Source organism: Aureobasidium subglaciale (assembly GCF_000721755.1).
Source record: "Aureobasidium subglaciale EXF-2481 unplaced genomic scaffold scaffold_1, whole genome shotgun sequence".
NCBI lineage: Eukaryota > Fungi > Ascomycota > Dothideomycetes > Dothideales > Saccotheciaceae > Aureobasidium > Aureobasidium subglaciale.
The window spans coordinates 974,435-997,431 of record NW_013566994.1 but is presented as its reverse complement, the minus strand read 5'-3'; the positions used below and the strand labels follow the sequence as shown (position 1 = coordinate 997,431).

At 51.0% G+C, this 22,997-nt stretch overlaps 6 protein-coding genes across 6 annotated transcripts; 2 read left to right on the top strand and 4 right to left on the bottom strand.

The window, feature by feature from the left end:
* Positions 1–322: 322 nt before the first annotated feature.
* AUEXF2481DRAFT_35626 (uncharacterized protein) lies at positions 323–5,430 on the bottom strand. Its single transcript, XM_013492711.1, has one exon. It carries the CDS (start codon positions 5,377–5,379, stop codon positions 454–456), a length of 4,926 nt encoding a protein of 1,641 aa, XP_013348165.1. The 5' UTR covers positions 5,380–5,430; the 3' UTR covers positions 323–453.
* A 1,240-nt stretch (positions 5,431–6,670) lies between these two features.
* Positions 6,671–8,088, bottom strand: AUEXF2481DRAFT_191609 (uncharacterized protein). The gene is made up of 3 exons (XM_013492990.1): positions 7,905–8,088; positions 7,737–7,850; positions 6,671–7,589 (listed from the first exon to the last, which is right to left on the bottom strand). Exons 1-3 carry the CDS (start codon positions 7,966–7,968, stop codon positions 7,006–7,008), a joined length of 762 nt encoding a protein of 253 aa, XP_013348444.1. The 5' UTR covers positions 7,969–8,088; the 3' UTR covers positions 6,671–7,005.
* AUEXF2481DRAFT_35624 (uncharacterized protein) lies at positions 7,786–10,283 on the bottom strand. Its single transcript, XM_013492710.1, has 2 exons — positions 7,905–10,283; positions 7,786–7,850 (listed from the first exon to the last, which is right to left on the bottom strand). The coding sequence occupies exon 1, from the start codon at positions 10,189–10,191 to the stop codon at positions 8,209–8,211; it is 1,983 nt and encodes a 660-aa protein (XP_013348164.1). The 5' UTR covers positions 10,192–10,283; the 3' UTR covers positions 7,786–7,850; positions 7,905–8,208.
* Positions 10,284–11,620: 1,337 nt separating this feature from the next.
* On the top strand, positions 11,621–12,715 carry AUEXF2481DRAFT_696471 (uncharacterized protein; the record flags this gene model as incomplete). Its single annotated transcript, XM_013492989.1, has 1 exon — positions 11,621–12,715. One exon carries the CDS (start codon positions 11,621–11,623, stop codon positions 12,713–12,715), a length of 1,095 nt encoding a protein of 364 aa, XP_013348443.1.
* A 3,003-nt stretch (positions 12,716–15,718) lies between these two features.
* AUEXF2481DRAFT_35622 (uncharacterized protein) lies at positions 15,719–19,278 on the bottom strand. The gene has a single exon (XM_013492709.1). The coding sequence runs from the start codon at positions 19,021–19,023 to the stop codon at positions 15,949–15,951; it is 3,075 nt and encodes a 1,024-aa protein (XP_013348163.1). The 5' UTR covers positions 19,024–19,278; the 3' UTR covers positions 15,719–15,948.
* Positions 19,279–19,532: 254 nt separating this feature from the next.
* On the top strand, positions 19,533–22,375 carry AUEXF2481DRAFT_1184 (uncharacterized protein; the record flags this gene model as incomplete). Its single annotated transcript, XM_013492447.1, has 2 exons — positions 19,533–19,546; positions 19,600–22,375. The coding sequence occupies 2 exons, from the start codon at positions 19,533–19,535 to the stop codon at positions 22,373–22,375; spliced, it is 2,790 nt and encodes a 929-aa protein (XP_013347901.1).
* Positions 22,376–22,997: the final 622 nt, after the last annotated feature.

Below are 22,997 nucleotides of genomic sequence, written 5' to 3'. Positions count from 1 at the left end.
GATGCCGTTGTGCTTTCCCATTGCCGTGACAGCAAAAAGCACCAACGGCAGTTGCACTACGTCACAATCGATGCGTCTGGACTCTGGCCGCATTCCGGTCCACCCCTTGACGGACTCCACCCCCGAAATCTGCAAGCGTTTACAGAATCACGTACATGCGTACAATCCTCTGTCCATGCATCCACTAAAGCAAGATACTCGGCATCTGCCGCTATCGACTCAGCCCAAGGTAAAGTGAGGCCGTCTCGTAGCCACCCGCGCATCGCGCAATATCATATAGTACATCTACGTGAAATCACATTTCGTCCTCAGAGCACATAAGTGGAGCAAGAACGAATAAAATATGACGTGGGGTATCTAGAATAAAATAGCACATAGAAAAAAACACATTACAAGAGCCATTTAGCTCGGATAGATCTATTCCGTGAGGATCGTGGTATAACATGGCGTCAATCATTTCTCGAGGCCTCTGCTAAGCTCAGTGATATCGTTATCGGCGAGAGCTGCGAGCCAAAGGCATTTGGCCAAGATCTCAGCATCGGCTTTGATCGCGTATCTGGAGCTAGCGTCGAGCAGACGAAGGACGCCCTTTACGATAGATGCGGTTGTACGATGACGCTCAAAGTTGACGAGCTTTTCGCGTGATTCGTCCGATGAGGCTCTTCCAGCTGGCGAGATAAATGCAGGCTTCTGGGCATTGAGTGCGAGATCACGAGTGTACACACCGAGGAATGGAATCACTCCTTTGCCCGCAGAAACGTCATCGTCGCTGAGAGCTGCTGCTGCGCTTTCCATCTCGGTACGGAGTACGGCGAAATTACGCATGGGGCTGACAAGCGTTTCGAGATTCTTGAGGACATCTTTTTCGGCTTGCGCGACTTTTGACCATGTAGTGCTGAGTCGTGAGAGATCGGATGAGAGTAGAGCGATGGTGATTTGAGCTGTGGTTGCAAAGTTGCGAAGGCTGCGATGTGAATGTGTCGCGATGTGGATAAACTTCGTGATGCATTGTGCTCGCTCGTCGGAAGTGCCGCATAAAAGAACTGACGAGATGCACCATTTGATCACAAGATTGAAGCGCGTGATGATCAAATCAATGCTGCTCACGTCTGTAACAGTGGTCGGAAAGGCACGAATGTACTGCGCCCAGTCTCGCACTGAGGAAACCTTCTGTGACCAGTTAAGATTGATCAAATCTTTCCAGTCGACGGAGTCTAGTGCGTCCTTCTCGATTATCGTAAACTGCAAGGCGAGAGCTTCGGAGCTGTGTGCAAAGATGAAAGGCGTGTGATGCGTGGGCAGATTGCGTGTGCGTGTGCGAGGGAGTGCAGAGTGTTCCGCTCTCTTGGCAAATTGATCAGAGAGCAACAGTTCTGAAAGACGGAACGATTTATTGGGCTTTGCAGTTGGCGGACCAGGTAGCAAAAGTTGCGAATTGAATTGGTCAAACCCATGGTCGGAAATATCATCCGCTGTGGTAGGTGGGGTGAGAGGGTGGTGCCCTGAAGGCGGTTGAAAGTGGTCCAAGGAGTCTTCAATAGCATCGCCATCTTCCGCATCGAACAAGAAGCTACGTGCAGCGTCGGTTGATGGCTTTGCTTCTTGTTGCCTAGCAATTATCGAATTCCGGTCTACAAGGGATTCTCCATCGTCAAGTAAGAACGTCGAGGCAGGCGTATTCGGTGTATCGGCTCGTTCGATCTCGACCTGGACGGGTGTGACAGGTCGATTAGACTCGCTAGGCGAAAGGAGATGGGCGAAATCCTTAATTGCAATCGACGAATTTGCGGCCTCTGATATCTTGGATGTGATCACCTTCGACTGACTATCCGCCGCAGCATCGACGGCGCCGTGTCTTTTGTGAACAAATCTGTTGGTCTCGCCACCAAGAAGTGGACTTTCTCCCAGAGGCTGACTTGGCGAAGTATGTAGGCTTCCTTCATGTAGCGCCATACTCTCCTGGCGGGTAATGTGCTGTCGTATCAGGCCTGGAAACTCGTCCTCGCCATGACCAAAATTGAAAGACTTCACTGTCTTATCAGACGAAGAATTTGGGACATACCTGCCTTCAAGCTTGAGTAGAGCAGATTCGACACCACCGTCATCTTCGACAAGTGGCATCTCCCTGAACTTCGCGACTTCAACCTCCATAGATGGTCGCATATGACGCAGCGAAGAGTGAGTAGACAGCAGTCGCAATGAACTTCTTCTAGCGGCATCGTATATGTCGCCATCGCTTACCTGAGCTCTGAGCGGATGCCTTGCAATACGAGAGTCAATCTGTGCGTCGTCCGCGTTTCCAGACACAACAGACAAGACTGGCGAGCCGTAGACGGAAATTGGCGACGTTACGGAACCTGTTGACTGTCGCCTATGGGTGATGCCGAGATCATGGACAGTGTCGACATCACGAAGATTACCACCAGGTTTGCGCCGAAGCTGTCTAGCAGGCCCAGGCAGATCGGTAGGGTCTATCGGCGAAGATTTTCGGAAGCTAAGAGCAGGGCTGTTGTTCATCGACGCCTCGGGCGAATACAAATGACCAGTCCCGAAGGATGTAGTGACTTCACTGTCAGGACTCGGTCTGTAGTCACTTTCCATAGTGTCGGGCTCTACTGTAGAAGCTGGGCCATTGGGAAGAGCCGGAAGCGGCATGGATGGTGGCGGTGAATATGGAGACGACATTATGGCCATGGTTGTTGATGCAGTATGTAAGGTAGCTGACTCGATCGGACCCGGCCAGGAATTCTGGTTGGAGTCCACCATATTGTAAGGCAATAGGAACGCGGTATTGTTGATAGCAACATCCTGGACAGCCGCTTGATTGTGTTCCTGCGTCTTCTGTCGCGACAGATCGTAGTCGTTCCGAGATTGTACTATGCCGGCAATGGTGTGCTCCAAATCTGGCGTACGTTCGGACTCATCGATTCCAGTATCATCGATGATCATGATTGATCGGCTACTCGTAGTCAAGTTGCTGAGGAGGCGGGCTGCCCCAGGACGTGCCGGGATCTCAGTGTCTATGGTCTTGGATCGATTCCGTGTGACAGGCGGACGAATGGCAGGTCCAAGCTCGTTCATCTCATGCATCGTCTCGTTGCTTTTTTGTTGCCAGGAGCGCATAACCATTGCAGCTAGAGCATCAGTGTGAACGTTCTGAGCCTTTCGAGCCTGTATTTGTCTGATCATGTCTCTTGGCTGAGGCTCAGTACTGCCAATCTTCCGCAATTCACCTGAACTAGCGGTCTTTGGTCTGTGATGGAATGGAGATTTGCCTGTGTTACGTGTACTCAGCGCTCGTCGCACACTTCCAAAGATATTCAGACGGGCATGCTGAGCAGAGTTGTCAGGCGCGCGCAAGAGATTCTCTGCGATACTAGGCCTGGTATCTTCGGGACGCATGAGGAACGGCGGACTTGGCGGACTAGGATCAGCAACGTCTGCTGAGCCCGGTTGGATGACAAGACCTCGAATGATTCTACCCGGTCGGACTTGAACATCTGTCATGAGATGTGAAGACGTTGGCCGGTCGACGCGAGAATCTCGCAGTGCATCTGAAAAGCTGTCGCTTCTCTTGTGACGATGGAACCCTCTTGACTTACTTGGTGACCGCGTGCTTGGTTTCTCTGGTTGGCTCTTCAAGTCGTGCTTGGAACGCTTCAGCCTAGGAAAAGAGCAAGACGTGACTTGAATACTTGCCTCACTAAGACGTGAAACTGTCTCAGGTCGTCTCAGGGCCACGGTAGATACATTGTTGCCCATATAGGACGAATTACGCATGTGGGACTCGTTTGTCAAAGTGCGCATGCGAGTGGTGCCAGGAAGCAGCGAATCGCCGTCACTCTCGATCTGGAGTGGCATGTACGCCTGAGGTGCGATGGTCGAGCCCCAGACCAAAGCGCATGTACGATTCCAGCACTTTTGTAACTCGGACAAGACTTGGAGGTCTCCATCGCCGCCTTGGGGCCTTTGTACGAGATGTAGAGCAAGTCCATTGACGAGATCGCAGAAGAGATTCCGAAGCTCGTGATCTGGCTCGAAATCTTGAGCAAAGTAGTTCAGTATCCAGTGGCGTAGTGCGACGAAAGTTCGAACGCGTACGATACGGCCAGATTCATGGTTCTGCGATACAGCCCATCGCAATCTAGCGACCAAATATCTAGCCAGATCCGATGGTGACAAAAAGGCTCTATAGGTCAAGAAGAAGTCGGACAGCAGGTCGTAATTCAAGAACTTGGGGGAGGTAATCTCGGCAACCAGACGAGCTGGAGTTGCGGCGACAATTTCGTCGGTGCCTTCTGCATACCTGACGAAGTGGTTGTTGTCCGGATCTGCTGCCACTTTGTCGTAAAGGGTATGAGGTATTTCGTCCCGGTCTAACTCTCGTGGAGGGGCAGCAAGTGGTGATGGGAACGGACGACCTCCGTGGGGATCCACGGCTGGCGATATCGAAGGAGAGAACCAAGAGACGCTCGGAGATCTGCGCAAATCAATGGAGTTTTGGTGGCCTTGGGAGGGAGGAGGCATAAGTCGATCTAAACGATCGGTCGAGAGTTGCCGCAGGTCGGTAGTACTAGAGAAAGCGGTATGGTAGGAATTGTGAAGGAAGGCAGTCCCTCGATCACTGAACCTCGGCGAACCAAGTCGGAAATTCGGTATAGGGACCTCCAACAGGGGAGCAAACAGAGAGTCTGCGGCGCCAGGCGGTGGGGAAATCTGCTTTTTGGATTGTTGTGATTGTGATTGGGCTTGTTTGGGGATTGAGTCAAGACTGGGCGAGCGAAGATGGGCGGCCTGATCTGTTTCATGTCTACTCTTTCGACTATAGCCGCTGTCAAACGAAGATCTTCGGCGGGGTGTGGTATAGTCAGGTTCCAGATTGGGCAGAGAGAGCTGAGCGGCGCTCTGGTGTAGTCCGTCGTGCCAGTGCAGACCAAGAGGAGGTTGTTGCTGAGAATCGGCGGGAGGCGTAGGAGGGGGGCGGACGCCTCTGGGATAAGGGCGAGCGACTGGTCTAGGCAGCATGAGTTTGTTGTCTTGTGCTGTACCCGGACGAGCATGTTCCCACCTCAGGTACATGGTTCCATTCTGCCCGACGTTGGCGACGCTGAAATGTCGATCGACGACCTTTTGTCCTTGGTAGAGATGAGGCAGTGATTGCGATTGCTGGTGCTCGCTCTTCTCGCGGTGATAACGGAGACGAGCCATTTCAGCGCTGTCTTTTGTGTTGCGAATCGACTTTTTGCGCACTTTGCGACGGAGGATATTTGGCGGTTCCAGCGGCGGTGATATCGGCGGTCGACGGCTGCTGTCCCTATGCGCGGTCGAGTCTACGACATCACACGAGGACTCTATCTGCAGAGGAAGCCCGGTGTCCATGACAGCTCATGATCGCTGGCTCGCAAGACGCTGGGCAGAGAATCGACGTGGCACAGTAAATGCCTGGAAGATGGTCGCACGCTCTACTTTGGAGACGCGACGAGGCGGGAGACGTTGGGTATAGGCGCAACGGCGGTCCGGAGGGTGCGCAACGTGGGACACGCGTGGAACTTGGTACAATAAACAGCCTCTGTGTCCGGCCGTATCCAGGTTATTCGCCTGTTGGACAAGTCCTTCCAAGCGAGAGTGGGATATGAAAGTGGGCTACAAGGGAGGCCTGACGCCGACTTGTGTGATGATTCGATCAGGTAGGGGGCGGGAGAGAGACAGCAGACAGAGACAGAGATTGTGCTGGCAAAGACATGGTGCTAGATTATGACCCTGCTAGGCCTTGCCGACCGCCTGCGCCAGAGGCATGACATCGTGTTTGCGCCTGTGCCTTGGTGCCTGTGCTGGCCCTGCTTGGGGCTGAATAATTTCCATATCAACCTGAACGCTAATCAGTCCCGCAAACTGTATTCGAACAATGGCCAATCATAGTCGTCGCGTGCTTCGGAACCCACGTTTAGATCTGGCTTGCGATGTGCAAACTATCAGATCAAGTCTAGCAAGTCTAGGCTTCACTCCACCCATTTCCGCCAGCAGAAAGACCGCCTTTTGTCCATGCCCAAATCCGTTCTTCTCTGCAGCTGCAAAACATCTTCGAATACGCAACGCAGGCCGCCGTCTGCCGCATATTTTGCTTCGGTGACGCTGCTTGTCATAAAACGCCAAATTGGCACTTTGTCGATCGTCGACGTAATCGCATCGCCAACAGGTAGCCAAATCAAACAGAAAGCCGAGCCCTCCCTTTTTAGTACCATTTCTGAAACATCCTTCCCGGCCCTCGGCAGCACCGTAGATTTGGGTTCTGCTGCTTCTTTTCCGTCATTTCGCTATGATGTCCTCGTTTTCTAGAAGGCCATGTCCACGACGCGCACTCAACTGCCGCTGTCACGTACAAACAAACAAATGCTATGCAGTCATCTTTCCTTGATCTTGCCGTGGATATCTCTGCTTTTTCTCTCCTGCCGAGGTCGGCCTTCACAATTCTCAAACTCATCCTCTTTTTGATTGTTCGTCCCAAGGAACAAGGAGCTTAACGTGTCATGGCTTTTTCGTCCGACTAATCAAGATAGCCCTTGTCACTGATGCCATTCCCTATTGCGAGACCGCCAACAGCCGTCAGATGTGCTCTCACGCGTCCGTATAGATTGCACCACTTAGTCGGTGAGAGACGACAGGTAGTACGAGTTGTTTGTCGGTGAGAATACTTTCTTCCGGCAGCCTCGGCACCAACGCCCGCTCTTTCTCGCTACCAGCATCTTGAGCGCTTAGGTGACCCAAGTACGACAGAAAAGAAAAAAGTTGGGAGTAATAAAAGATTGATTCATGTCCATACAGACAACGCGGACATGAGTAGTCGTCCACTCAACACTTCCATCCTCCGATCATGATCGGTTGCTAGTCGAAGATATGCACAACAACACTGGTGCCCAATTTGACGCGTTCGCCAACATCAGTTTAAATACTGATGGCACAAAATTACATGCTTCCGTTCGCTGCCACTTGTCAATCAAGTGTCTCTCAGTATTCAATATCCAACCCCTCCAGCTCTCTTGCCCAGCCAGTGGGACCATGCTTAAGTCTCGACAGCTCTTGTTCGCGCCCTGCGATTCTCCTTGCATCTTCTCTGGTTCCAAGACGGTGTGCCATACTGCTGTCTCCAAACTTGCAATCCTCGATCACCTCGTAAATACCCTGGAGGATTTCTGCTGCTGCAAGCAAAGATGGGACCTGTGACACCAGACATGTCTCACCACTGTGAGCAAGATTCCTCACCCGGGCCAGTGCTTCAGAAACACCATCAGCATACTCTGACACCCTATCTGCCAGATCCGAGATCGATGTGCCAGCAAGATCGAACGTTTCTTGAACAGGTGGGAATGTCTTATACAGCGTGTTGAGATCCTCAGGAATATCAAATTGCTTCTTGTAACCTTTTCCAATATCATTCATGGCGTCCAGCATCCTGACAAGTGCCCGAATATAGCCAGTTGCTTCTCTGATGTGACTGGCCAAGTTCTGGATCTCCGTTCTTTGTTGGCTGAGTCTGGCTTGCTTTCTTGCGTCTGATCTCTTTGAGTCGATGCCGGAGTCAGCTTCTGTGTCTGATGCTGGGCCGTGAGACTTGTTGCTCTGAGATTGTAGGATGGGTCTGCTTGCCATGTTCATTCTGTCTTGGGCGGTCAAGTTTCTGGACGTCTCGATGTCTTCGCTGAACGGACCAAAGGGCGGAGGTATCAGGTTCCCCTTACCTTGACTGGATAACAGTACTGCAGCATTGGTATTGTGCGGACCTCTGCCGGGGAAAGTAGCCAGTGCAGGCTTACGCATAGGCTGGCGGTCGTCGGAAAAGGAAGCTGGGTAACCTGAAGACATCGTCTGTGAATGTTGTTGATCGATGTTGTCTAAGAGAAGCAGACCTTCAATCGGGGCGTGAGCAGCGGATATATATATCTCGTCGTCAAGCAGCGCCTGGCAACACATGCTGGCACAGCGAGAGCATGTCCATCAGCATGTGGCGTCACATGAGGCTTTGCAAAAAGTTGAAGCCAAGGGTGAGGTCACGAGAACGACTCTTTATACAAGTGAACACTGAGGTAGTGTTCACATTCGCGTTCATGCTTGCCAGTGACGCGATATTTCCTGATTGCGCAGTCGAGAAAGAGTTTATGATTGCCACGTGTCAAGCAGCTTCTCTGCGACCCTTGTAGGATTCACAACCGCTCACGATCCGAACCGGACAGGCTCTTGAAAGAGCGCACCATTCGCTCTTTCTCGGCCGTGCAGCCAAACAACCTTGATATCTTGGCTGTGGTATGACTGAGCCTTTCCCCTACCGCCACCGTCATCCTCAGCTTGGGAGATAGCAAACACGTTACGTCCGAGACGTCTTTGCTGATTAATGACGGAAACAACGACAGAAATTTGCTCCAGAGGAAAGCTTCCCTCTTCGAGAGCGGGAGTCTGGCCAAGTTTTTGGAAGCCATCAAGCCAATCTTCAATCCAGAGGCCAATGTCCAGGCTGCATGTGTGCAGCAATGCGGCAAGTAGCAAACTTGACAATCCGATGGTATAGGTGTTCTCGCGAAGACATGTCTGATGACTGATACCTGCAGCGACGCGAAGGAGCAAGAACACGAAATGATCAGAATCTGTAATGTGCTCGCCACTCAGATCGATTGGTGCATCCTGCATCAGCCGAGCCGAGATGTAGTAGGCATAGTTCATCGCGGCGTGGTGTGATGAAAATTGCACGGGCATGACAAGCAAGCCTTCTGGTATGAGGTACTGAGCTTCACCATCTAGACTTGCGGGTAATTCTTCAAGTGGCAAGCTCTCCTCCCAAAGATCGAGTTTGACGGCTTGGAGATTAAGCAATTCTCGATACATGTCAGTCTTGTACCACTTGCTCACAGAGTGAGTGCTCTCGCGAGAGACAAAGACTTGCCCCATGATGGGAAAAAACGTTCCAAGTAGCATCTTTTGATGCAGCCGATGAGACTCGCAGAGGTTCGACAAGACCATTGCGCGCCGTACACTGCCTAGCTCGGCGTTCTCTTCCAGAAAAGCCGGAGCAGACAGGGAAGACTGTTCCAACTGGAAGCTAAACGTGCTGAAATAGAGTCTGATCCACCAAGTGTGATATCGTGTCTGCATCCATGCCGCTAACATTGGCAAGAAGGGCGAGTTCACATTAAGTCCGGTTGAAAGCCTTCCTATAGTCTCAGCAATTCCTCGCGAAAAGACATGAAAACCCAAAGCATTTCCTACGGAAGCCTCCAAGCAAGAAATTAACACCAAGATAGCAACTGTGATTTGCGGATCCGTGCTTTGAGCTGCGTTATCACTGAGAAATCTAATCGCCTTCAGCGCTGAGCCATAATGTCGCTTGCTTGAGGCCCAATGCTCTGGGTGAGGTTGATATGAATTGTCGTCAGATCTACTTGGTGTAGCTTGAGGTGATACTCGGCTAAGATTGCAAGCTGCCAGAGCGACAATTGCATCGTCCACAGCTGGCACCTGGTGACTGAGTATTGTGATGTCTTGGAAAATCGGATGCAGTGCAGACAAGCAATTGTTACCCCAGTAGCCTTTGTAGATGGAAGTCCAGTCTATACCCAGAGCGTGTTGTAGTGATGGCGATGGGGAATATGGACTGACTGAACGGTGCTGTGCTTGACTTAAGCTGTGTGTCCTTGGAAGACTAGTCGTATCATCCGGGCACAAAAAAGTCTCTTGGTCCATGTCTAACGCATCTGGCGGGGCGTCTTCGTCTGTAGCAAGATCTTCGGGCTCCGGAGTAGTGGGCTGTTCTGTGTCTAGCACAGATTGTGCAACTGAATCATTCCAGAGGTATATCCACTCATTCCCGGCATGGTCTTCAGGAAATCCGAGCAACCCAGTCGCGCTGGGACTGACAGTCTCAGTTTGAAGTTGCTCTGCCGAGACGTCTGTCGAAGGCTCCAACACGCCCTCAACTTGAACAGGTACTGTAGGCTTCGAGCGGGATACATGAGGATGTGGGACAGCTGAGATGGCATATGCGCCTGAGATTGTCGAACGAGAATAGAGACCAACTTGGCCTCGCCTCTTGCGGTAGAGCTCCTGTAATCGTTCTTCGGGGTGTGATATGCTTCCTGAAATTATGTTCTGCATATCTGGGATGATCGAATTATGCTGAGCCACAAGGTACATAGGAAATTGCATATTGCGAGCTGTTGCACGCGTCCCAGATCACATCGCGGATGAACAAGGGCGATTACAGACAACCAAAGCAATCTTTGCGTGACTACCCTGAGTCGTATGGTTAGGAGAAAAGAACGAACGTGACTTCTTTCGATGGCTGGCTCGAATGACGCGACTCTCGGCCAAGAACTCTGAGAGGCTGAAAATGCAACCCCACAGCCAACCACCTAACTTTTATCTTTCTCTTTGCTTCCGCCAAATACATCCTCGCGGAGCGCATGCAAAGAGCTCGTAGTCCGAAGCTGACATAGGTATTCTGCAGATTCGCCTATCTCCCGAACGCTTCTCGCACCGCAGCAAGTCGGATATTCCGCAGGTCATACAGTTCTGACGCGCCCACGAAGCTCCTTGTCTCAGTGAAATGGAAGTGCGTCATGGAGTCAACAAATCATTGTTTTGTTAGATAAAGACAGTCCCTTTCCCCTTCATTCGATCACGTCTCCCGGTAGGATGCTGTGCTAGGACGATAACGATCATTTCGTTTCCACGAACACATATTCCCTCTTTCAATCCCACATCAATGTATACCACAGACATCGAGCGAGTCGACTTTCGCCAACTCAGACAGCGGGGTAGTTAGCGTTGGTCGGCTCATCGAAAACCATTCGATCGCTCGAAGTGCTTCGTCATCTTGAAATTTTGGCCATGACACAGACTAAGGCACCTCAACAGCTTTGTACTTGTCTCTACGTCGGTCTGCTGACTGAGTTGACCATATATACGACTTTGTCACCCAAGTTTCGACTCCAATTGTACGATGGGACAGTGTCCAAGAAGACGGGCAGACATGAGAGAAGCCTCTACTTCGACACCTCTGACTGCACATACTGGGATCACAATGGTCCAATTGCATACGTTGGAATATACAGCTTGAGAGAGAACCTGTCCCATTTTGTCACGCCGAATAACTTCTCTGGAGCTTTGCCACAAGACGTTCCACTATCCATCATGTTTGATGATGTCAGCCTCTCATATGGTCGCATTGAGACTCCCTGGGGTCTCGGATATACTCATAGACATGTCAAAGGTCGCTCTCCCGATCCAAGACAATTGCATTGTTTACAACTCGCAACACGCTCTGGCCATCATTTAAAAATGTCTTTGGAAGCGGCTTCACCTTCTTTGTCACTCGGACCAAAGTCGAACATGATCCTTTGTCTATTGTGATGTTCAAAGTCGGCCTTTGTCTGTCTGATCTCTCGTTCTTTGTGTTTTGCCTATGCTCTCTTTGTTCCCTCTATCCTGTCAGCGTGTTGGAAACTCTGTAGAACTCTAGCATCAGTAGGTAGATAACTGGCGTCCTTTCCCTAGGAACCATCTCTTCTTTCCTTCACCCTTTACACAACACAACAAACTTCTCGAACAGCTAACAAGAAAGTAGTTCAACAATATGCCACCTATCTTCAAGGAACCAGACCTGACTGCCGAAGACATTGCGCGTGGTGACAGACACAGGACCCACGGCAGCCCTTGGGTTCTTTTCCTGCGCCCTCGCAGCGACTTCGACGGATCCGCTTGGTGTACGGTTCACCAGAACGCCTGGGAACTCGTCTTGAAAGTTCTACGTTTCGCCAGAACCGTAGACGACGCCTACTACGAGGCTGCCATGGTCGCAATGCGTCGTTGGAACGCGGATCATGCAATGTCGGCCGATCCTACTCACTTCCTGATCTATCTGGAACAGCAAATTCAGATGGAAGGTGGTCGCCTTCGTGAAAACTCTTACATCTGGAGAGCTTATTCCGATTGTAATGGCCCTCAGACTCTGACATTCTCGCGTTTCGAAGACAGCTCCCCGACCGAGCCTAACCTCGCTGTTGACGAGACTAGTGCCGAGTTCTTCCTCGCGGAGACTATGCTCAACTACCGCTTGCGCAGTCTTGCTTACATCAGCAATGAGGAATGCAAGGTTGAGCTTAGGCTCGACAGAAGATCGCTTCTAGGCGTTCCACTCACGAGTCCGGCCATGGTGATGGATGCGACTAGAGAGGCTTACACTGCTGTCAACAAGGTAATACCGAATTGGCTGACGCTGCAGCTTCCAGCACATCTAGCTCCTCTGTCATTGTCTTCGCCTACTCCGTCCCATGGTAGGCAAACTCCTTCTCAGGGCAATCCCCTTGGTATCATCAAACGCCCTCATAAGTGCCCTTTCTGTAGGTCCTGCTTCAGTACTGAACCTAGACGTGACACTCACATACAATCAGTCCATGGTGGTCAAATCGCATTGGCCGCTCAACAACACGCTACTGACCAGATTCCAGCTGCGCCGACGACTTCGGCTCCCCCTGGCTGCGCTCCTGCCTCTGACACTCCTCTTGGGTACGCTCCTGCCTCTGCTATTCCTTGGGAATATGCTCCTACCTCTGCTATCCCGTTGGGCCCTCAAAGTTCTGCTACAGCCGAACCTGAGATTGGCGACGAGGAGGAGACTGGCCCCGTCGAGATTGTACCTCACGGCTCCCCTGACAGTGTTCAGCCTTGATCCTCGCTGCTCAACTCAAACAACGCAATCCACGATGAGGTAAGTCTCCTCCAATCCTTTTCTGCTAATTTTTCCTCAGGTAACAGACCCTCAACCAAGACTTTTTCTCTTTCCCTCGCTTTTTAACTCACGCAATCTTTTAGGGTCGATTGTCGTCTCGAGACCAAGTACAACTACACCAGGGAAAGAGTTTTTTCAGTCTTGGTTCATGCTCCCCTTTTTCCCGCCGTGATGTTGCCCCCTTATCATTTGACTAAACTCACGGAAACATTTGGAAAATTGTTAAGCAAAAGAACCGACTTGGTTTGTTTTTCGGCTTTGGGGGCATGGGAAATCTTGAGGCGTTTTTATGGTTGACTTCTTTCACAGATCTCGACTTTCTTTTACGTCTAGCTCTTGCGTTCTACCCCTGGCCACTGGTCTGGTCGCGAATTGAGTACTGATATCCACTTAAATAGGTCTTTCTTCGCAATACAAGTGATTTCCTCCTAATTTTGACACTTTCCCATCTTTGATACTCTAGACTGACCATTACATAGACTATGCCTCAACAGATTGTTGACTTCTGCGCTCATGGACAATACCTAATCTGAGTTGCATGGATGTGTTGGTATCTGCTGGACTGACATCCACTCGTTCGTACAGGAGACCAACCTCGTTGATGCTATAGTCTCTTTCGTTGTTCCCGCACAATGTCATCAAGAAATTTCGTTCACGTCATGTCCACTTTCATTGTTCCTGCAACAATACTATCGTGCGCTCCCTTTGTGGACGTTTCGAGACAAAGAAGCTCAGAGACATCCAAAATGTGGTTCGTTGTTCTGGCTACTTTCGCAACAATCTCTCTTTGTTCCGCCAAAACTACGCAGCTAGGCACTGCACAACTTCTCAATAATACTTAAAGACACTGCACACCTCCCTTAAGCTATCATCATTACACTCAACATATCAACAACAAACCCACACAGTCAAGATGGATGTACAAGAACTGATCGACGAACAAGAACGCATTGATCGGATGAACCTGCAAGTTCAAGGCAATCTTCTTGCGGAGCTCAAGTCCTATAACGAGACTGGTACCTTTGACCCCTCTGCTGGTCGTCCCGCACTCTATGATGGCGATCTTGGCTTACACACTGTAATGCTTGAGACTTGTCAAGGAGATCCCTTCGTTCTTCATCTAACAGACAGAATCACCGGTAAGAGAGTTTGGTGGGTCAGCTACGACAACGCTGAGGATCTCGCCCAACACGTCCTCACCTTCGCATTCGCTACAAGCCTCGACTTCCCGCAACAAACGCTTACATGTACTGGCTCAGAAACGGTGGAGAGACTGGCTGGTGCCCTGAGCCCTTCCTACAGGAAATGTCTCAAGTCACACACTTCATCTGGTCTTCAACACCCAACTCCATTACTGTTGATGACCAGACATGGACTCCTGCTGCTACTTCGTGGACTCCTCTGAGTATTGAGCAAGTTCTTTACCCAGGTGAAGACGTTTGTCTGGGCGAGTCCCCAGAGTTCAATGTCCCTGAGAGCCTGAACAGGGTATTCGCAGTGCTCAACCGTAGCGACATGCGCGCTTCGCCTAAATACCTTGAACTCGGCAATCTGCTCCGCGAACTCCGTAAAGGTAGGTTTTTGACTCTTGGTAGTCTTCCCTCTGTCACGTTCGCTCAAGCCATGTGTGAGGCTCTCATCCCTTCCCTCCACCGCGGTACCAAGCTCTCAATCCCTCAGGATATGATCACCTGGGCCAGAGAGTACGACATGGTTGCTCAAGAAATGCTTGCTCAGGGTCAGCATATCTCTGCTGAGCAAATGGCTGCTTCCCTTGCCATTCGGACCTTGAGCCCTCCTATTCTGGAGCAAAGACAGCTCAACATGATCTCTGACCCTGATATCTACCCTGAGCTCATCGACCCCCAGCTTCGCGAACTTCCTATCCCCAACGATGCCAATCATTCTGCTGCTAACAACAATGTCGAGCAGGATGGAACTACGGCCGCCCTTCGAGCTGCTCACGATCAGCACATGGCTTAAGGTAACAATCTCCTTAGTGAGTTGGGCGACATGTTCGCTTGAGTAGCTAACCACAAAGTACAGTGCGACATTGCAATAACTGATGAAACTTTGGCTCTTGCTTACAGATACAGATGGAAGTCTCTTCACTGATTCAAACTGTCTATAGGCATTCAAAGGCGTTACACGGAGTTTTTTGCTCTTCGCTGACTCCCAGGTAAATCTTACTTCAATTTTTGGGGGGTAAAATGCCAATACAAAAAGTCGATCATACCAACAAATTTCTTCTTCCTGTGCCAAAATGTGATAACCATGTGAAAGATGATGTACTAACAATTTTTCGTGTTACTTGACATCTGTCTAGTAAAGTGCAAGAACAACCAGGATGATTCGTGACTTTTGCACTGTTGGTGACATGTTGTCACAAGTCCTCCGCCGTGTAGGAGTGGCTATGGCGTTGGCAACAAAGTTTGTGACCATGATCCCCCGTCATGATCCTTCCACATGGCTCTTGTCTTAGCAGACAATATTGAGCAACCTCTATCTACTGTCATGACAAGATAAAGGCTCCATAGCTTTCGAATGACTAGCAGTGGTCTGATCCACGCTTATCTTGGACAGTTCTAGCTCGGCGTGCGTTGGACGCTGTCTACCACGACCAAGACCGCTTGCTAACAACCATCCGACACTACGTGCAAACGAAGCAGATAAGATAGTATTTGATAGTGCAACGGGTAGGTGCATTGAGTTTGAGCTATGGGCCTACTTCATGGGCTATTCTGCTGCATAGTATTTGGATCAGGACTATAAAGAAATGCGGGCAGGGTCATACTCATCTCGAGGCCGACTTGAGCTGTCATTTCTATCGTATATCAACTGCACAGTAGACGAATTGCGCGACAATTCGTTACCAGACATTTAGTCCACTTTTACGGCTTAGTGCAGTTATCGCAATAACAGAGCGTGAAAACATCCGACTCCCTGGAGCACTTTTTCATTGAACCTGATAGGCGATTCACACTTTGCCCACATAGGACCACAGAAGATGTTTATCGTGAGAGCTCGTCTTAAGTCTCAGCGTAGAACATCATGGTAGTAAGAACAACACAACAATTGAGTTATGGTCATGTACAAAAACTCCTGTGACTTTTGAGGTCAAACCCAAGACTACCCCGACTCAATGACATCAATTCGTAATACACTTCATAATCTTACATCTGCATTCTCTCAGCGCGAGCCATCATCTCAGCGACCTTCTTCCTCTTTGCATTCATCTCCTCCCTGAAGATGATGTCCACAAGCACGTCTGCAACCCAAGCGGCCTCGATTAATCCACCCTTGACGCCATTGAACACGACTTCATCACCATATCTACCCTTGGAGTCGCGTCCACGATGTCTAAGTGCTTCAGCATCACCCCAAGAGCCTGTCTCGTATTGCAGGCGATCACGTTCTTCCTGTGGTAGCAGAAGTGACATGAAAGAGTCCACAACATGCAGGTATGTCTGCGACCACACGAAACGTTGATCTAGCTCGTTGGTCTTTGTCTTACCCAACAGACGTGACAGACCATGACCCAGGGGTCCAGTACATGGCACTATACTGCTACCAGGTCTGGAGCGTGTCGAGTTGAGCATACGGTGCAATGTGCGGATGTGTGCGTATATGAACGGATGAGCATCTGGCAAGAGACCATATTTGCGACGTAGACGCAAGACATGGTCAGGTACAGTTGTGACAGATGCCGACTCGAGTACGACCGAAGGTTTACGCTCCGGTGATGCGTAGACGGGAGGCTTGGTAACAGCTTCCCAGAAAGACTCGGTAAACCGCAGCAATGGCGATTTGGGCTGAGGAGAGTCAGACGAGTCGGTCGTAGGTTTTGTTAGGGTCGGGACATTGTCGAAGAGGGGAGGATATTGTCGTCGAGGCTCCAAAAGAGTCGAGTTACCAGCATCGTCGTTGAAGTTAACTTTGACACGCATTGGTGATTCAAGATTCAGCTCTTCTTGATAACTCCTTGATCTTGATGAGATCGATGATGAGTCTTGATCTGAAGCATTACTAATAGTAAGATCAATAGTGTTCGCACTAGCTGCTCGTCTCGATCCTCTCATCTGCCTACCAGAGGTCAAACTCGAGATCGTGCTTGCTCCACTACCGGGTCTTGCTCTCAACTCTCTCTGTATTTGTTGAGCATCAGAGGCCAGGCTTGAGTCGGTTTGGGTTTCAGATGTGTCGATGTTCAAATCTCTTTCGCGCGCATCCCGGGTGATCTTCGAATGACTGGACTTGGCCAGCGTTCGACGAAGCGGTGAAGGACCAGCGGATAGGTTCGCTTCTGAAGTATGTCCAAGAGCTTGAGCGTTTTTCAGAGGACTAATATCTAAGACAGTGTTCCTGAGTGGGCTGCTGGGCGCGAAGCTACTCTTGGCCGAGCCGGAGACATGCCCTCTGGTCTTTCTGTTGTACACTGATGGAAGATTTGATTGGAAGAACATGCCTGTATCGTCGCCAGACTCGGACTGGCTGAGCTCCTCCTCAACCGTAGGCCTCGCAGAATCATCGATGTGGCTGGTTGGCTTGTCTCCAGCAGCTGTGTTACCATCATCGGAAGATGGAGGTGTCATAACGCCACTACTCTTCCTGGAAGAACCCAAGGTAGATGCACTGGGCTTACGATTCCGGTGTTCTTGAGGCTCGGGAGAGTCGCTGTAGGAAAATGTAGTGCCTGAGGTACGACGCCACGTGCCTGGTAGCTTACTTCTACGAGGTTTAACAGCAAGATCCTCCAGGAAGAGATCGGTTTGTTCGGGTGAGCCGTTTTCATCGATACCAGAACGACTTGCCTCCTCCTGCCAGATGTCCTTGTCATCGTCCACAGTTTTCGTTTCCACCTCCACCCCAGGACTGTCGGTATTTTTCTCAGGAATGTCATGCTCAGAAGGCGGCGATGAACGTGGAGGGCTTTGCATCTGAACAACCGGTGGTATCTGTGCGTTGCCATAGCTCGTCTTGAGATGCTCGTGTGGTGAATTAGCCTTCGGGGATGTCTGGTCAATATGAGGGTAGTCGACATGAGCCTGAGACTGAAGGCTTGAAGGCAAAACTGTACGCTTCTCTGCTGTGATCGCGACCAGACGGCTGGGGAGCGAACCAAAGGTCTCTTGTTGACGCACCGGACTCTGAAAGGGAGATGAAAAGTTGGAAAACGTGTTTGATGTAGGTGCCAGGCGAGGGACGCTATGGACGACCGAGGGCGAGATCATGTTCTGACCAGTATGTAGGCTTTGGCGTAACTGATACCTTGTGCCAGAGCTAAATCCATTGAAGATGGACTCACGAGCTGCCGGCAGCTCTCTGGAAACAGACTCTCGAAAGGGCCCATTCAGTGCATCCTGCAGCGCACGTCCGGACTTGCGTGCGCTTTCTTTCAATGGCGTAGCAATGTCTGCCTCAGGATTTTGAGAAGCTAGCGGCGCTTGTGGGTTCTCCGGAGTGGCATCCTCGGGCACAGGTGTTCTACGATCGTTTGCGAATGCCGGAGGGGACGAAGGCATGTAAGAGTGGTTGATGGAAGCATCACCCTCTGTGGCTTGAAGAGCTTGCGAAGGCGAGGAGTGGCCGATAGCTCGGCTAGGCAAGGAGTCGACTGAGATCATACTGAATTCCTCGCTCTCCAGCATGGTCGCGTCTCCAGGGGCGGAACCACCGAGAACGGCCTCTGCCTCTTCGTCTTGATCGAAGCATGGTCGTTCTGTAGCATCGGGCTCTGTGCGATACGACACGATACTGGCACGGCTCTCGGTCTCGCGATCCCTTGATGATCTGCTTCTTGCACTCGCGGGAGACCTACCAGAAGCTGAAGGTCGGCCTGGCTCGGGAGACAGAGAGTCGACGGCTGTCAGTTTGCGAGACGATTTCGAAGGCTCCTCAAATGACTCAATCTCGGACAAGGAGTAGTCGATTGAAGCATGGTCGCCGAGTTGAGATATGGGACAAAGATCAGGAACCTGAGTATTCTCGGCATCGTGTAGAGGGACAAGTCGTGATTTCGCGGTGGGTGCGTCTGATGTAGACATGTGTTCGGCCTCGACAGTGACTTTGAATTGCCAAGGACTTCCTCGGGAGTCTCTTGAGTCCATGAGCATAGATTTGAGAGCAGGAGAAGTGTGGTAGTTGGATGATCTCGGAGCCAGAGGTTCTTTGGTGGGTTGGTCGACAGTCGAGCGCAGAGGCGAAGTGGCGCTTGTCGTTATAGGTTCCAACGAGGAGCGATTCCTCATGTTTTCGATTGGATCGCGAAGCACGAGTCGCAAGATGTCCTCGATTTCAAGTGTGTAGATGGTATGAAATGGGCCAAACAAAATTCAATGGCCCTTGCGTAGCGGGTAAACAATCAATGCACTCCCAAAACTCGCAGCGGTGACGTAAGGTAAATCTGCACAACAATCCAGATGAATAATGTTCAGTCCAGAGAATATCAATTCGAGCAAGGGCTTCTAGGAGGCTAGGTATAGCGAGTGGGTAATCCTGTACAGGTCTGTCAATCTTCAAAACATGTGCAATGCATCAACCTCGGAGGCAGGAACGGTGCCTGGAGTGGTGTCACGTGAAGACGCGGCACGGACCGTAGCTGCCATGGCAACGGGGTGAAGCGTCGCTGCTTGATGTTGAACAAGTTTGCGACCGAAACATGAGTTGCCTCCGAGCAATATGATTGAAGCTTGATGAGAACATGGACGAGGAGGAAGACTTGCCTATTGTTGCGTTCGTGCTTGGATGAGCATCAAGTATGGGTATTCATGGGTGGGTCGCAGCTTCAACTGACTCTACGAGACTGCCACTCACACAGCATGCAGAATTTACAAAGAGATCGGGCCTGGTGAACGCATCGCCGTGAGCAAGCTCGCTGCTGAACATTACATCCAACACTCTCGCCCCTTTCGTCTTGCCATCGATATCAGCATCTGGCTGTTCCAGATCCAATCCGGTAAAGGCGGCACCAACCCTGCACTTCGAACCTTCTACTACCGCCTTCTCCGCCTGCTCTCACTTAACATCCACCCACTATTTGTCTTCGATGGTCCTAATAAGCCCACCTGGAAACGAAACAAGAAGGTCGGAGGTCCCAACGTCCGTGTATCGAGCGTCCCGGAGTTTCTCGCCAAACAGCTTCTGAAGCACTTCGGCTTTCCTCTACACTATGCGCCTGGTGAGGCTGAGGCCGAATGCGCCCTTCTCCAAAGAGAGGGAATAGTAGATGCCGTTCTCAGTGAGGATGTGGACACACTCATGTTCGGTAGTGGCATGACGTTGCGTAGCTGGACTCCAGAAAAGCAGACCAGCAAGACACCCACTCATGTGAACGTCTACCGAGCCGACGCGACCAAGAGCACGAGTGGCTTGGACCGCAATGGCATGATTCTCGTCGCCATGATGAGTGGAGGTGATTATATCACAGAGGGCATTCCAGGATGCGGTCCCAAGCTAGCCTGCGAGGCTGCAAGAGCTGGATTTGGAGATTCATTGTGCAGTCTCGATAAGAGGGATACTGAGGGTCTGCATGCTTGGAGAGAAAAACTGCGCCACGAGATTCGCACCAATGACAGCAAGCACTTCCGCCAGAAACGACCTGGTCTGACCATTCCGGACTCTTTTCCCGACCAGAAAGTTCTCAGATATTACACCCATCCATGCATCTCGGCCCCTGATAAGATCGCCAAGCTCAAGGACACTCTGGTGTGGGATTCGCCCCTCGACTATCCGAGTCTCAGGGACTTTGCAGGCGATGCTTTCGACTGGCGTTGCATTGGTGGCGCCAAAAAGTTCATTCGAAATCTGGCACCTGCAGTTCTGGTCAGAGAGCTCAGAATGCGCGGTGAAACCTGTGGAAACAGTTCAGATGGAATCTCAGCACAGCAAGCTCGAGAATCGTCCATGATTAATGCTATCCACGGTAAACGGCTACACCCAACCACGGACAACATCCCAGAGCTCCGAGTCAGTTTCAAGCCAATCGAATTGATTGACATCGACCTCAGCACCGAAGATCCTGACGAGGAAGAGCCCGAAGATGAAGAGGACTCGGATTCGGAACCATCACCAGCGGAGGACGGCGAATGCCCGGGGTCTCCCAAGAAGAAGCGAGGCCCCTCTACGTACGATCCTACAGTTCACGAAAAGGTCTGGCTTCTTGATACATTTGTGCGACTCGGAGCGCCGCTTAAAGTCCAAGACTGGGAGGCTGGTCCTGGTGCTCCCAAATCGAAGCCTGTACCACGACCTCGCAAGCCCACAAACAACGAAACCACTGCCAGCCGCAACACTGTCGCTGCAAAGAAGACGGGCGGTATGCAGAGAGGCGCCCTCGATCAATTCACAAAGGCCACAAAGCCAGGCGTTGATCGAACAGCACACTCCAAGACCGTGTATCCTGAATGTGACGAGCTGGACTTGACCAAGATCGATGCAATTGCAAAGAGTAACGCTTCGAATGGGAAGGTGGCACATCAGGCCAATCCTTTCAGAACCAGAGCTCCTGTGACTGAGGTAGATCTCAGTGGGATCGGTGGAGAGACGGTACTTTCTATCCCTGAGATGGATCTCAGCCTCGAAGCAGTCGTCCCTCAGAAGCGATCGTCGAAACGCTCCTCGCCTGAGCCTGTTTCTCCTGCAAGGAGAGCCCGTCCAAGGATATTCTCACCTGCTCGAAATGTCTCTGGACCGCCAGAAGTTGTCGACCTTCTTTCTTCATCTCCTGTGAAGCCAGCTTCGCCCGTACGAGTGACGATGCAGATCCCAGGTATACGAGATCATTTCAAACAGTTCAGCAAACCGGCTGTACTTTCTCCGCGAGAAAATGTCGATGCTCTCGCACCCCTGCCTGACACTGTAACACGGAGGAGGAAGAGGTCGCCTTTGAAGCGATACCAGACTGCTCCGACCGCTGGTGAAGACGACATGGGCTCTCCGTCCCTACGCCCGTCCACCCCTCGAGGTCTCGAGATAGAGGCTATTGACTTGGCTTCGCCAGAATCGCTCCCAAGTCTAGCGAGACTTGGCACGTTTCAAAGAGTATCGGAGAAGATTCGTCAAGCAGTCGCACAGACGACTATGCCTACACCAAGCGCTCGGCAGACTACACGGAGAATCGAATCTTCGATGACGGCGGAGCCAGCTGCAGCTCAAACAGAGGCCGAAGTGATAGACTTCTCATCATCAATGCCCACTCCACCCTACGAGCCGGAGCCACCAGGAGAAAATGCAGCTTCCGAAAGGCCTGTCATCTCAGCGTCCTCCTTATTACCAGTCAACAGACGATTGCGTGATCGAAAGATTGACATAATAGCCACCAAGACTACTGTGCTAGCCACAAATTCTTCCTCGGCGCCTTTGCCCGTCCAAGTAGCGAGTATATCGACCTGTCAACCTGCGCCTGTGCAGTCAGTTCCTATGACTGAACCCCTTCAAACGCAAGTGAAGAAGGTCAAGAAACGATTCATACAGCCTCGAGACAGTCTACCTGGCAATTGGAAAGAAGTTGAAATGGAGATTGATCTCACGGCACCCACCCCCAAAGATCGCCGGGTGTACCGGAAGAGTGGCGTGGAAGAGTTGGACTTGACAGGTGACTGAATGCTGTTCAAATGATTGCATCTACATGCTCTCATCATGGAAGCCAACGTATATGCATATGGGACCATGGGCATGGCGTTCTTTCTGGCATAGGCGTTTGGGATATACCCTTTCTTCTTTTTTTCTCGAGCATTCTTACAACTCGCATGGCTACAAGGCTTCCCATCATAATGATATCAACCGCATCACTCTCTATTCCTTGTGCTCGTGTCTCGAGTAACGACATTCTATTCTTCCGCCATTGATTCTGCTATAGTAGCCAGAAGACCAGTACAGGTAGGCTATGGAAGTCGAAAAGGAGCCTCCCCGTGTGCAGAAGATTGTCACAGCCTCTCTCCGTGAGAATCAAAGCAGGCAACGACGAGCTGTATAAAGGCACAGTCATATTTCGTGTCGGTGTACCTAGCGCAGGGAGCCGCCAACACGGAGTATCTCGATGACATCGCTTCAATGTGAGAAAGTATTGTGCCTTGAGGCAGCTACATGTGGTGACAGTATTTCCCACCATCTCCCTACCTCCTCCTCGCCATCCCTACCCATGCCATCGCAGAAACCTCTTTTGTCTCAAAGAGTCCCGTTATCACTCCTGTGGGAGCAGAGCCCAGGATTGCTACTACAAGAC

Coding starts and splice junctions, on each gene's coding strand:
- AUEXF2481DRAFT_35626 (XM_013492711.1), bottom strand. CDS start 5,379: ATGGACACCGGGCTTCCTCTGCAGATAGAGTCCTCGTGTGATGTCGTA.
- AUEXF2481DRAFT_191609 (XM_013492990.1), bottom strand. CDS start 7,968: ATGTGTTGCCAGGCGCTGCTTGACGACGAGATATATATATCCGCTGCT. Junction 7,851..7,904: donor TGCTCACGCCCCGATTGAAG/GTCTGCTTCTCT, acceptor CGATGTCTTCAG/GTTACCCAGCTTCCTTTTCC. Junction 7,590..7,736: donor AGTACTGTTATCCAGTCAAG/GTAAGGGGAACC, acceptor GCCCAGCATCAG/ACACAGAAGCTGACTCCGGC.
- AUEXF2481DRAFT_35624 (XM_013492710.1), bottom strand. CDS start 10,191: ATGCAATTTCCTATGTACCTTGTGGCTCAGCATAATTCGATCATCCCA.
- AUEXF2481DRAFT_35622 (XM_013492709.1), bottom strand. CDS start 19,023: ATGAGGAATCGCTCCTCGTTGGAACCTATAACGACAAGCGCCACTTCG.